Source organism: Trachemys scripta, chromosome 5 (genome assembly GCF_013100865.1).
Source record: "Trachemys scripta elegans isolate TJP31775 chromosome 5, CAS_Tse_1.0, whole genome shotgun sequence".
In the NCBI taxonomy this organism is placed as follows: Eukaryota; Metazoa; Chordata; order Testudines; family Emydidae; genus Trachemys; species Trachemys scripta.
This window is the reverse complement of record NC_048302.1, coordinates 109,446,994-109,460,449: the sequence shown is the minus strand read 5'-3', so window position 1 is coordinate 109,460,449 and position 13,456 is coordinate 109,446,994. Positions and strand designations below refer to the sequence as shown.

The 13,456-nt window shown below is 42.4% G+C and overlaps 1 protein-coding gene across 4 annotated transcripts in view; it reads right to left on the bottom strand.

Moving 5' to 3' along the window:
• FAM184B (family with sequence similarity 184 member B) overlaps window positions 1-13,456 on the bottom strand; it is a 92,548-nt gene that overhangs the window by 14,867 nt on the left and 64,225 nt on the right. For all 4 annotated transcript variants that reach the window (XM_034771976.1, XM_034771978.1, XM_034771979.1 and 1 more), the window contains exons 8-11: window positions 9,309-9,415; window positions 8,497-8,629; window positions 7,275-7,487; window positions 5,465-5,618 (exon numbers count right to left, since the gene is read on the bottom strand). In XM_034771976.1, coding sequence (XP_034627867.1) covers window positions 5,465-5,618; window positions 7,275-7,487; window positions 8,497-8,629; window positions 9,309-9,415 — 607 coding nt within the window. The remainder of the gene's footprint in view (window positions 1-5,464; window positions 5,619-7,274; window positions 7,488-8,496; window positions 8,630-9,308; window positions 9,416-13,456) is intronic.

The window sequence follows — 13,456 nt, the reverse complement described above, 5'->3', positions numbered from 1 at the left end:
ACCAACAGTGGCCAATGCCAGGTGCCCCAGAGGGATTGAACCTAACAGGTAATGATCAAGTGATCTCTCTCCTGCCATCCATCTCCACCCTCTGACATACAGAGGCTAGGGACACCATTCCTTACCCATCCTGGCTAATAGCCATTAATGGGCAGGACTTAACCTCCATGAATTTATCTAGTTCTCTTTTAAACCCCGTTATAGTCCTAGCCTTCACAACCTCCTCAGGTAAGGCATTCCACAGGTTGACTAAGCACTGTGTGAAGAACAACTTCCTTTTATTTGTTTTAAATCTGCTGCCCATTAATTTCATTTGGTGGCCCCTAGATCTTGTATTATGGGAACAAGTAAATAATTTTTCCTTATTCACTTTCTCCACACCACTCATGATTTTATATACCTCTATCATATCCCCCCTTAGTCTCCTCTTTTCCAAGCTGAAAAGTCCTAGCCTCTTTAATCTCTCCTCATATGGGACCCATTCCAAACTCCTAATCATCCCTCTTATCCCATGACAACTTAATTTACGTAAGAGCCTTTGGTGAGGGACCTTGTCAAAGGCTTTCTGGAAATCTAAGTACACTATGTCCACTGGATCCCCCTTGTCCACATGTTTGTTGACCCCTTCAAAGAACTCTAATAGATTAGTAAGACATGATTTCCCTTTACAGAAACCATGTTGACCTTTGCCCAACAATTTATATTCTTCTATGTGGTTTAACAATTTTATTCTTTACTATTGTTTCGACTAATTTGCCCGGTACTGACGTTAGACTTATCGGTCTGTAATTGCCGGGATAACCTCTAGAGCCCTTTTTAAATATTGGCGTTACATTAGCTGTCTTCCAGTCATTGGGTATAAAAGCTGATTTAAAGGACAGCTTACAAACCATAGTTAATAGTTCCGCAATTTCACATTTGAGTTCTTTCAGAACTCTTGGGTGAATGCCATCTGGTCCCGGGTGACTTGTTACTGTTAAGTTTATCAATTAATTCCAAAATCTCCTCTAGTGACACTTCAATCTGTGACAATTCCTCAGATTTGTCACCTACAAAGGACGACTCAGGTTTGGGAATCTCCCTAACATCCTCAGCCGTGAAGACTGAAGCAAAGAATTCATTTAGTTTCTCCGCAATGACTTTATCATCGTTAAGTTCTCCTTTTGTATCTCAATCATGCGGGGGCCCCACTGGTTCTTTAACAGGCTTCCTGCTTCTGATGAACTTAAAAAACATTTTGTTATTACCTTTTGAGTTTTTGGCTAGCTGTTCTTCAAACTCCTTTTTGGCTTTTCTTATTACATTTTTACACTTAATTCGGCAGTGTTTATGCTCCTTTCTATTTACCTCACTAGGATTTGACTTCCACTTTTTAAAAGATGCTTTTTTATCTCTCACTGCTTCTTTTACATGGTTGTTAAGCCACGGTGGCTCTTTTTTAGTTCTTTTACTTTGTTTTTTAATTTGGGGTATACATTTAAGTTGGGCCTCTATTATGGTGTCTTTGAAAAGTGTCCATGCAGCTTGCAGGGATTTCACTCTAGTCACTGTACCTTTTAATTTCTGTTTAACTAACCTCCTCATTTTTGCATAGTTCCTTTCTGAAATTAAATGCCACAGTGTTGGGCTGCTGAGGTGTTCTTCCCACCCCAGGAATGTTAAATGTTATTATATTATGGTCACTATTTCCAAGCCGTCCAGTTATAGTTACCTCTTGGACCAGATCCTGTGCTCCACTCAGGACTAAATCGAGAATTGCCTTTCCCCTTGTGGGGTCCTGTACCAGCTGTTCCAATAAGTCATTTAAAGTACCGAGAAATTTTGTCTCTGCATTTCATCCTGAGGTGACAGGTACCCAGTCAATATGGGGATCATTGAAATCCCTCACTATTATTGAGTTCTTTATTTTGATAGCCTCTCTAATCTCCCTTAGCATTTCATTGTCACTATCACTGTTTTGGTCAGGTGGTCGATAATAGATCCCTACTGTTATATTCCATGGAATTACTATCCATAGAGAGTCTATGGAACATGTGGATTCATTTGATTCTACATTTTCTTTCACATATAGTGCCACTCCCCTCACCTCCCACACGACCTGTTCTGTCCTTCCGATATATTTTATATCCCGGAATGATTGTGTCCCATTGATTGTCCCCACTCCACCAGGTTTCTGTGATGCCTATTATATCAATATCCTCCTTTAACACGAGGCACTCTAGTTCACCCATTTTATTATTTAGATTTCTAGCATTTATGTACAAGCACTTTAAAAACTTGTCACTGTTTATTTGTCTGCCCTTTTCTGATGTGTCAGATTCTTTTTTATGTGACTGTTTCTCGTCTGATCTGGCCCATACTTTATCCTCTCCCATCCTCTCTTCCTGACTAAAACTTAGAGAATCTCTATCAATAGACTCTCCTCTAAGAGAAGTCTTTGTCTGATCCACGTGCTCCTCTGCAGCAATCGGCTAAAGTACCCCCCATGCTCTGTACAAGAGGAGCCTGTTGGGCCTGGTGGTATAAGTCATCTGTTAAATAATAACCACAGGTTATTGTGCTTCCACAACAAGACCTTAATGCCAGAATCAGTGGGTAACGTTCTATAACAGGAGTGGGCGAACTTTTTGGCCTGAGGGCCACATCGGGAATGCAAAACTATATGGAGGGCGGGGTAGGAAAGGCTGTGCCTCCCCAAACAGCCTGGCCCCTGTTCCCTCCCACTTCTTGCCCCCTGACTGCCCCCCTCAAAATCCCTGACCCATCCAACTCCCCCTGCTCCTTGTCCCCTGACCACCCCCTCCCGGGACCCCCTGCCCCTAACTGCCCACCCCCCCGGGACCCCACCCCCATCCAACCTTCCCTTCTCCCTGTCCCTGACTGTCCCAACCCCTATCCACAACCCCAACCCTTGACAGGCCCCCCAGGACTACCACGCCTATCCAACCGCCCCTTGCTCCCTCCCTGTCCCCTGACTGCCCCCCCCAGAACCCCTGACCCACCCAACCCCCCCTGCTCCATGTCTCCTGACTTCTCCAACCCCAATCCACACCCCCGACCTCTGACAGGCCCTCCGGGACTCCCATGCCTATCCAGCCCCCCCATTCCCTGACACACACACCCAGAACCTCTGCCCCATCCAACCACTCCCTGTCCCCTGACTGCCCCTCAGTACCCCCCCACTCCATGCCCCCTTACCATGCCGGAGTCAGCCACGTCGCTGTGCTGCCCAGCAGGAGCGGCAGGCCAGAGCCCTGGCAGCGCAGCAAGCTAAGGCTGTGGGGGGGGGGGGACACAGCAGGGGAGGGGCCATGGTCTAGCCTCCCCAGCTGGGAGCTCAGGGGCCGGGAAGGATGGTCCCACAGGCCAGATGTGGCCTGCAGGCCGTAGTTTGCCCACCTCTGTTCTATAACCTTTGTTATGCAGCAGTTCAGACTGATGATCATGGTGGTCTCTTCTGGCCTTAAAACTCTATGAAATCACCTGCCCAGTCCCCTTTATGTAATACCAGTGGTGCATAGAGGATTGTAAAGGAGCCCCACATGTAGTAGGAGCAGCATAGGGCTGACGTAAATGGCTCTATACCAACCATAGTCCCTGGCATAGGAGGCATAGTGGGACCAGGCTCGGGGGGGGGGGGGGGGAGTGGAAGCAGATCAGAGCAGGAGCAGACATACTGTATCGCTGAGCTCTACAGGAATTCTGGTCTGCACCACAGCCAACTCAAATCACTCAAAATCCTTAAAAATCAATGGTGTTGCATTAGTGGGTAGAATTCGGCCTATTCTTTATTTTACTTCATATTGGAGAGGTACATTAAGAGATATTTCTGTGTACATTACACTAAAATAAAGTCAACCAGCATGTAAATCTATGAACAGTTCTCTAAAATATGAGAGGTGTTTATACAGAATGTATTATTGTCATGATTAGTTTTTAGGGTACCCTGGAAAGTAAATGAAATATTAATCTTTTAACCTCAAATTGCCTAAAGCTTAAACTTACATTTGATTTTATTTTTCCAGCTGTGGTTGCAGGGGATGGTATCTTTAAGAATATTCATATAATTCTTTTTTTCAACAAGAAAGCCCCTTTAACAGTGAGCTGGAATAGTCTGGAATACTTCCTAGGGAATGGTAAAGATGGATCCTTTTTCTTTGAATTTAACACCTCCTTAGTAACCAAATTAGAATCTCACATAAGGTTCTTACACACATTTCTGACTTCCCACCTTCTCTTTTCTGTACAGCCAGCTACCAACATCAAGTGAAAAGCTGATTTTCTAACACCACTTTTTTTTCATATTTCTGTAAATGAATAAGTAGTTTTTAACTTCACACAGGCTTGGTTCCTCTTTTTGGCCCTTGTTCAGCAAAGCCTGTGCTTAACTCCTAGCATGTGAGTACTCCTACAGGCTTCACTTTTTCTGCTCCTCTTCTTTCACCTCTGAGTGAGATTCGTCACTTTACAGAGGGCCAGCAGGAGACCTGTGCATCACTTTGTCCCACCTGTAGAGTGTCCATTTTTTAATGGCTTTAGGCTACTAGTTATTTATTGTTAAATGGGTCTAAATAATTTTATTATACAATGAAATATATTGATTTTTTCTTATTATTTCACATGACAAACAACTTAATAGTAATTAAAATAGTGTGCTCCCCACAAGTATTGCTTTTTTAAAAGTAAACATGATAACATTTGCATCATTCAGCTTCACTTTTTCCCCACTTTCTTGCCAGGTGAAAAAAACCTCCAAACACTTAACTTATGACCCAGTACCAGGTAAAGCACACTGGCTAGAAACAATCAAGACTGAAGCAATCGCAAAAGAAAAGACTAAAGTGTAATCAGGAGTGTTCAGATTTTACTCAAGTGAGGGCTATGCTGGCAATTTGCCATGAACCTGGGGGCTGACCGGATGTCCTGATTTTATAGAGACAGTCTCGATTTTGGGGGCTTTTTCTTATATATATCTATTATCCTTCACCCCGTCCCGATTTTTCACACTTGCCCTCTGGTCACCCTACGGGGAATGTGCTTAATTTGCAGAAAGGGGCTCAAATGAAGCCTCTTAGCTTTAAGGTGTTGTGCAAAGAGACCACAGGTCCCAGCACGCAATGCTGCATCTAGACCTGAGCATTTTAGGCTGAGATATTTGCAGATCACAGACAGTATGATGAAGGCTGCCATTGGCAGCATCATAGAACTCAGTGGGACACACTTGTCCCACGGCTGATCATTCCTGATGTAAAAGAAACAAAGGAAATCCCACAAATTTCCAGCTGTCGTTACTGATTTACTAGGAGCTAAGTTAACAATAAGAATGTATGGTTAAAACTTTGGGAAATACAGCAGGAGCTGACAAAGAGCTGGGTTTGCAGGGCATGGAATCCATGGAATGACCAGAGCATTTCTCAAATTATAATAAAGTAGGAAGCTCTGTGTGACACGTGGCTCGTTATACCTATCAATGCAGCTTGCTGTTTTTGTATCCGTTCAAGTTCACCCTGTAATTCTTTCTTTGCCTTCTCTTCCAAAGCCTGTACTTCCAATCTGTGAGACTGATGTTGGATTTTGATGCTGTCATCATATTTTTTCTTCAAATGTTCTTCTGCCTCCTGCAAGCAAGATAAATATATGTAGGGCCTAATTCACCACTTTGCTGCTCCAGCTTTAATGCAAGGTGAATCAGACCCTTCATATGCACAGCATATTTAATTTGCAACGTCACCAAATGTTGATATTTCATCAACACAAGATTAGCAGAAGACTCAAGAAAAAATAAAACCAAGCAACAAAGGAACAGAAGAAGTTTTCCAGACTTCTTATAGTAGAATTTGAGAGGTTCTCAATGTTTGTATCAACTGTGAAACACAAATGTTGAAGATTGTACTATTAGTCATTAGAAAGGTAATTTTTCTTCAGCTTCCAGTAAGGCCTCATCATTATTGATTATTAGTATATATTGGCCAAAACTTACAGTCCTTACTTGGTCCATACTTGGACAAAAAAAACATGCCCTTGTCAGTGAAATTTTGATTGAGTCTATCCTGCAATATATGGCACTATGTGATTGGGACATTCAGAGGGCCTAATGCTCCCCTAAATTAGATCTGTACCACCTGACTGACTTCATTGTGGTTTTCCAAGTGTCCAAGGCAGAATCTGTAAACAAATGGTCTAAGTTAAATTCCTCCTGGGATGGTTATACCATGTATAGTAGAACCTCAGAGTTACGAACACCAGTTACGAACTGACTGGTCAACCACACACCTCATTTAGAACTGGAAATACGCAATCAGGCAGTAGCAGAGACAAAAAAAAAAAAAAAAAAAAGCAAATACAGAACAGTACTGTGTTAAACATAAACTACTAAAAATATAAAGGGAAAGTTTAAAAAAAAATTGACAAAATTAGGAAACTGTTTCTGTGCTTGTTTCATTTAAATTAAGATGGTTAAAAGCAGCATTTTTCTTCTACATAGTAAGTTTCAAAGCTGTATTAAGTTCATATTCAGTTGTAAACTTTTGAAAGAACTACCAATAACGTTTTGTTCAGAGTTATGAACATTTCAGAGTTACAAACAACCTCCATTCCCAAAGTGTTTGTAACTCTGAGGTTTTACTCTATAACTAGAAAAGCTAATTTACCACCGGTGTGCAATATGGATATGAAGTCAATGTCACAATTACATGGATATTTTAAAATTTACCTTTTTCTTGAATGGAAACCTCCCTTTAGGACAATACACAGTATGAACTTTGATTATTATTTTGTCAGTGAAGTAAATCTACATAAACATTTAAAAGCAGTGATTTTTACACTTGTATAATTGATTTTTTTACACTTTCTTTAATTTGTACACATTATTATAATAATCAGTTTATTATATTGTAAATTAGTATTCTATGTAGTTATGGATGAACCTGAAAAAGTCAGAGTCCTATTAACAATATGCTTAAAATATATATTTCTTAGGAATTTCCTCTTATTTTTGAGGCCAGGCTCAGATAATTTCTATAAAAACATTTCATTCACAGTGTGATCTATATTCAAGCACTGACATAAAGAAATAAAGCACAACAGCAGGGCCGTGAGCAATCAGAACAGCAGGGTAGCCTGTTACTTGAAATAATATTGACCCATCTTTAGGATAACTGGAAATACCTTAATTTAGAGAATCATCTCTCAGCTTATAGTTACCCTAAGATGATTTAAGTCTGAACCAAATAAGAAAATAAAAATAAACAGCACCAATGTCAGTACAAAACTACCTTGAGTTCCTGATTTTTGCTTTTCTCTAGCATTTGTAGAGCTCTCTGATGTGATGCCTCCAGCTGTGCTTTAACAGTCTGGCTTTGTTGAATGGTGTCTTGAAGATCCTGCAAAAGCTTCTCTTTCTCTTTGCTGGACTGTAGCGTCTGCTCCTTCAGAGATTCTTTGAAGTTATTTGCTTGTTGGTCTAAAGTTTGCTTCAGCTGAACAACCTTCAACAATGGTACAATTACTAGGCTGTGGTTAGCTGTTAGCCTCATCAATTATTATTTGTATTACTACAGCACCTACAAACCCTAGTCAGGACCCCACTGTGCTATGCACTGTACAAACCACTGCATTCAGCTGCTTCACAGCATCAAACAGACTCATCTGAAGAAAGTGTGTTCAGTTTTACTATATTTTATGAACATGTGATGCTCTATGAAAACAACAGGACATTCATTTCCTGGTGGGAGAGAGCCCCTTATTTCTCTCAACGATGATCCTGCTGGTTTATCTAGCTCTGAAAATCATGGCCAGCTTGTAGAGTGGTGGATGCCACAGAACACCTTGAGGATGGAGGTGTTAGACTGGTGGAAAATGGAGCAATTCTGTGGGCTCTGCAGGGATGCTAATACCCTCCCAGAAAGAATATAATGAAACACTACCATCCTTTTCCCATCAACCGTCTGGTTAACCTGCATCAAGTAATTTACTAAAAAAATAAAGCATCAGAGCTTTGATCTCTTATCTTCCCAAATCATCTCCCGCTCATGTGGGTAGCCCATTGTCCAGGCTGCATAGTAATGAAGGGCACAATTCAAAGAGCAGGTTCAAGAGCACAGTTAATTGAGTGGCATTTGAGTTGTGACATTGAAGGGTCCACTGACAAAATGGTAGATGAAGAGTTTAGTGTAAAACTCCCATTAGTGGTAATGGGAGTTCTGTGCATCACATCCTAGACTTATGTTGTGTGATTTCCCTCGCTCACCCTAACGAATAAATACAGGAGAAATAATATTTACCATATGAGTAACTAGAATTACAGCTTTCTCTTTTGGGGGCAATGGGGCCATTTATTGTATGCTCATTCCCTTTTTTTTTTATTGCTACATTTTCTAAATAACTAGCAACAGATTTTTCCGAAAAGCTACCATGACAAAATTCACTGCTGCAGATGTCTCACAAGCCAAGGAGCATATCTACTATGTAATGTCACTAAGAGTTTTGTCACTGTACCTGAGCTTGTAAATCCATCTTTTGGTTGTGCCATTCCTCCTGCAAAACCTTTGCTTCTTTTGCCTTCTCTTTCTGTAAAGAAGTAAGAGACGGCTGCCTGTCTTCCCTTCTGGGGATACGTGCATTTTCCAGCCTTAAAGAAACAGAGCTCATGTTGTTAAAGGGAGAGTCTCGCAGGCCAACAAATCCGTATCCCTGTAATTTACTTAATGTGATAAACATATTTCCAGACTGGTCATATTATTGCCTTTCTCCATACTACTGAATGCTCATTTTCCTCTTCTTCGTGTGGTCTGGGTTTTCTCTGTTTACATCAGCTAATTACAAGTACTTGTCAAGTGGAAAAGCTTTATTAGCTGCTTATAGTCTAAAGTTGCTTTGCACTCGTGGCACTCATTCATGTCTGCAATGGCCAGAGGGAGGTGCTAATGAGCAATGCAAGGCCACCCCCTCACTCCACACAACAGCTTCCATGCAGAGTTTCTCCCAGGGTCTCACTGTGCTCCCTCTCCCTAGGTGCTTAGTCCTTCCTGCCAGGGCTGAGCATGCCTGCTGTCCTTCTCCAGGGGCTGAGCTCTTTCCCACTGGATTTACTTGACCTCTCCCCATTCCCAGACACACACGGCCCATCCCTGAAGTACTCAGTGTGCCCTTATCCTTCCCAGGTTCAGCACACAACCGCCCCAAGCCTCTGAAGGGATGTAGCTCCCAGGGTCTCAGGACACTCCCCTCTACTGTCTCCATTAACATACTCCAAGTAAAACCTAAATTCCAAGTCACTTTATAACTGGAGCCCTCTGATTGCACTGTACCGTGGCTTGGCTTCATTTCTGGTCCCTGTCTGTGCTCTTAAGGGCTCTTGGCCTTTGCCCCTTTCTCTCTGCGGTTTAGACCTGTCTTTCTGCTGCAGAAACGGATCCTGGGATTAAAAGAAAAAGGCAAGTATGAAGCTTGCTGTTAGAGACACTTTCAGTTTAAACATAAGCTCTTTATTTCTATTGTAAAGTTACTGTAATTCGCTATTTGTCATTTTTTTTTTCAAATTTATTTTCTCTGCAAAACAATCAATGGAGGACAGGAAGGAACTTTGCATATAAATGGCAGGGCTGGTAGTGGCGGGGCTGGTATTGTTTACGGCTTTGAGTAAAATAAAAGCAGGGTAGTTTTTGTTCCTTTGTATGTGATGATCACATGAAGCATGCGGTAATGAATCTGCTATGGCTGTGAATTGGCAACACTGGGGACAAAACTCAGAACCTGCTGTTCCAGCAACACAGGTCTCTAGCACCTGAGGCATATCTCTCCCCTAGTTAAGTATCAGAGGGGTAGCCGTGTTAGTCTGAATCTGTAAAAAGCAACAGAGGGTCCTGTGGCACCTTTAAGACTAACAGAAGTATTGGGAGCATAAGCTTTCGTGGGTAAGAACCTCACTTCTTCAGATGCAAGTAATGGAAATTTCCAGAGGCAGGTATAAATCAGTATGGAGATAACAAGGTTAGTTCAATCAGGGAGGGTGAGGTGCTCTGCTAGCAGTTGAGGTGTGAACACCAAGGGAGGAGAAACTGCTTCTGTAGTTGGATAGCCATTCACAGTCTTTGTTTAATCCTGATCTGATGGTGTCAAATTTGCAAATGAACTGGAGCTCAGCAGTTTCTCTTTGGAGTCTGGTCGTGAAGTTTTTTTGCTGTAAGATGGCTACCTTTACATCTGCTATTGTGTGGCCAGGGAGGTTGAAGTGTTCTCCTACAGGTTTTTGTGTATTGCCATTTCTGATATCTGACTTGTGTCCATTTATCCTCTTGCGTAGTGACTGTCCAGTTTGGCCAATGTACATAGCAGAGGGGCATTGCTGGCACACGATGGCATATATAACATTGGTGGACGTGCAGGTGAATGAGCCGGTGATGTTGTAGCTGATCTGGTTAGGTCCTGTGATGGTGTTGCTGGTGTAGATATGTGGGCAGAGTTGGCATCGAGGTTTGTTGCATGGGTTGGTTCCTGAGTTAGAGTTGTTATGGTGCGGTGCGTGGTTGCTGGTGAGAATATGCTTAAAGTTGGCGAGTTGTCTGTGGGCGAGGACTGGCCTGGCTCCCAAGGTCTGTGAAAGGGGATCATTGTGAGGGATCATTGTCCAGGATGGGTTGTAGATCACTGATGATGCGTTGGAGAGGTTTAAGCTGAGGACTGTAGGTGATGGCCAGTGGAGTTCTGTTGGTTTCTTTTTTGGGCTTGTCTTGTAGCAGGAGGCTTCTGAGTACTAGAACTAGGTTCTCCCCTCGTTAGATATTTTATGTCCTATATAGGCCAGTCACAAGAGGGACTAAGTCTGACATTCCATTCAGTTCATGGATACAGCATTGGTGCTCATAAGTGCAAACCAGAACACTGTATTCCCTCCACTTAGGTACTGTTGTCCTGGAGTGTATGAGGCTCACAGGAGCTCAAATCCACCATTCAGGCACCAGTTGCCTATAAATGTGTGGCTGCTTGGCACACAACTATTGCATCTGATTCTCCTTTGGGCTTTAACAGGGCAAGGGTGAGAGAAGAATATATAATATAGTGGCTTGTGTTAATTTGTCCCACTGTCCTTGCTGGATATATTATCAATTCTGATCATATATTTGCTCCCCCCCCAAGTTGCTGTCTCACAAAGGCCTGAAGTCCTAGCAGTACTACAGATAGTGGGGATACTCTTTTAGCTCAAGCAGTAGAAGTCCACGTTTTGGATTGCGATCACTGATGCTGCATGTGTAGTAGTTTAGCTGGGGAACATGGCCATTTGTGTCCATGGCTGCATTACAGTGTTTGTACTTAAGACACAATAGAAGGCTGCAAGGAGCAGTAAGCCTTGCTAAAAAAAAAAAAGCTCTCTAGCAGGGCTGCCAAGGACAGAAAGCTTATCTAACAGGGAAATTGAATCAACCCTGATGATTTTTATATATATCAGACTTCCCTACTCACCATTCATTACATGCATAGAGAAAGTTGGAAACAAATTCTAGTCTCTGATGTGTGGCCAGGTCTCTACCATCGCCACATCTTTCAAATATTCATCGTGGGAGGCTGGGGGATGTGTGGATTAGATCAGGGGCTGGATGTGGATATTGGAGCTTTTCACATAGTTTGACAGGTCAAATCAAGCTGCGGTCAGTAGCGAAAGAAAATTACAATCTGACAGTCTATATGAACCAGTGAGGTGGCCTATGCAAAGTCAGGTGGTAGACTCAGTCTAGTGTCTAACGGACAGGTGCACACATCACAAAAAAAAAAATTACACAATATTAGTTATACCGAGACTTGTTACTTAATGTATATAGAAACTAAACTAGTTCCATCTAGTGTCCTTGTGCCATTATGGCAAGAAGCACAAGTTGTATGTGTGCAATTAAAATCATTCTGGCAGGAATAAACACTGTGCATTTAGTTAATCTACGGTACATTTAGTGCCATCTACTGGCAAAATTATTTAAAAGCTATTCTGAGCAGACTAAAAAAGACTGATAGGAATAAGCATTCAGGTTCATTTACCCCAGTAAAATATGTACTCATTAAGATCAAATGTAAATTTAATGCACCACATCAAAGGATACGTCTGTCTGTTCATTTGTAAGCAGAAGTAAAAACAGCATTCATAATGTGAGCAGATAAAGAGCGTAGTCCAAAAAAACACCTTTTGACATAAGAGATTCCACATCACAAAGTCTGACTAAAAATAGAATACTTGGGCCAAAAAGCTGCATTTCAGAACTCCAGCTCAGGACTGAGGGCCTGATCCTACAAGCCCTCTGTGTGTGTGGATGCCCCCCATGAGTTACAAAATGAGTGGGAGGGCCCTGCACACTGGGCTCTGCAGAGAGCATGGGCCCAATCCTGCAAACTTTATTCATGTGAATAGTCTTCACCTACTCATATAGTCCAATTGAGTTTAAGGGAAATGCTTGCATGAATAGGGACTATTGCATGAGTAACTGTATCCAGGCTCACACCCTATTATTATTCATTAAAATGGGGTGATTTATTTATGTTTTAAACATTTTTATGTAATGTTCTAAGGAACTAATCACACTGGCTATGAATATACTTAGTGCAGGCAGATGCTGGGCGAGCTTCCTTCATCCACCTGCCAACTGTACCCACCTTCCAACGTTGCTACTATTTTAGCCCAAGGTCTCACTGAAAAAGAAATGGTGAATCAGCTCAGGTCTGTGATTAGGCCAACTGGCCACTTGGGCCTAAGATGAAACCAACACATTTATTGTGACTTGTGAACTATGGAGGTCATGACTGTTTTACCACATGTAATGGAAAGACAGCACTTACTGGAGGTTTTAGTTACTGCTGTTGCTGATAAAATTGGCCTTCAAAATAACATGGGGATGTCTACACTTCTGGGTTTACGGTGTTGAGCCACAGGTTTCTGCCCCTAGCATTCACACTGGAAGCCCTTAGACATGCATCTAGGCTAGGGGCTGTAGAATATGAGGAAGCGTACCCGTTTGGGGGGGGGGTGTCACCATCTGACCCACCTAAGTACTCACCCACTTTGTGATGTGGGTGTACCAATTACAAGGTGAACCACGCTTGAGACAACATAGTCCTCCACCATCATTTCCACAATTCCCTGTCTGTATGTTCCTGCCTTTCAGCTCCCTCAGTTCCCTCCCACTTGTTCTCTATGGGCCAAAAGTTACCCACTGTTTATGTTCCCTTGAATAGCATTTTGGCCTCTCCCCTTTTGTGCATGGGGATTGTGCTGACAACTCAGATTCCTGCATGGCCATCTCAAAATGGCTGAACCCCAGCATGATGCAAGCTGCCAGGTGTTGCCTGGTGACCCAGAGCCATGACTTTAGTAGGAGCTTGCATAATATTCATCTCAATGAAAAGATTTCAGAGGCTAGCCGAGCAGGGCATCCACCGGACAGCGGTACCATGCTGGGAGCAGATTAAACACCTC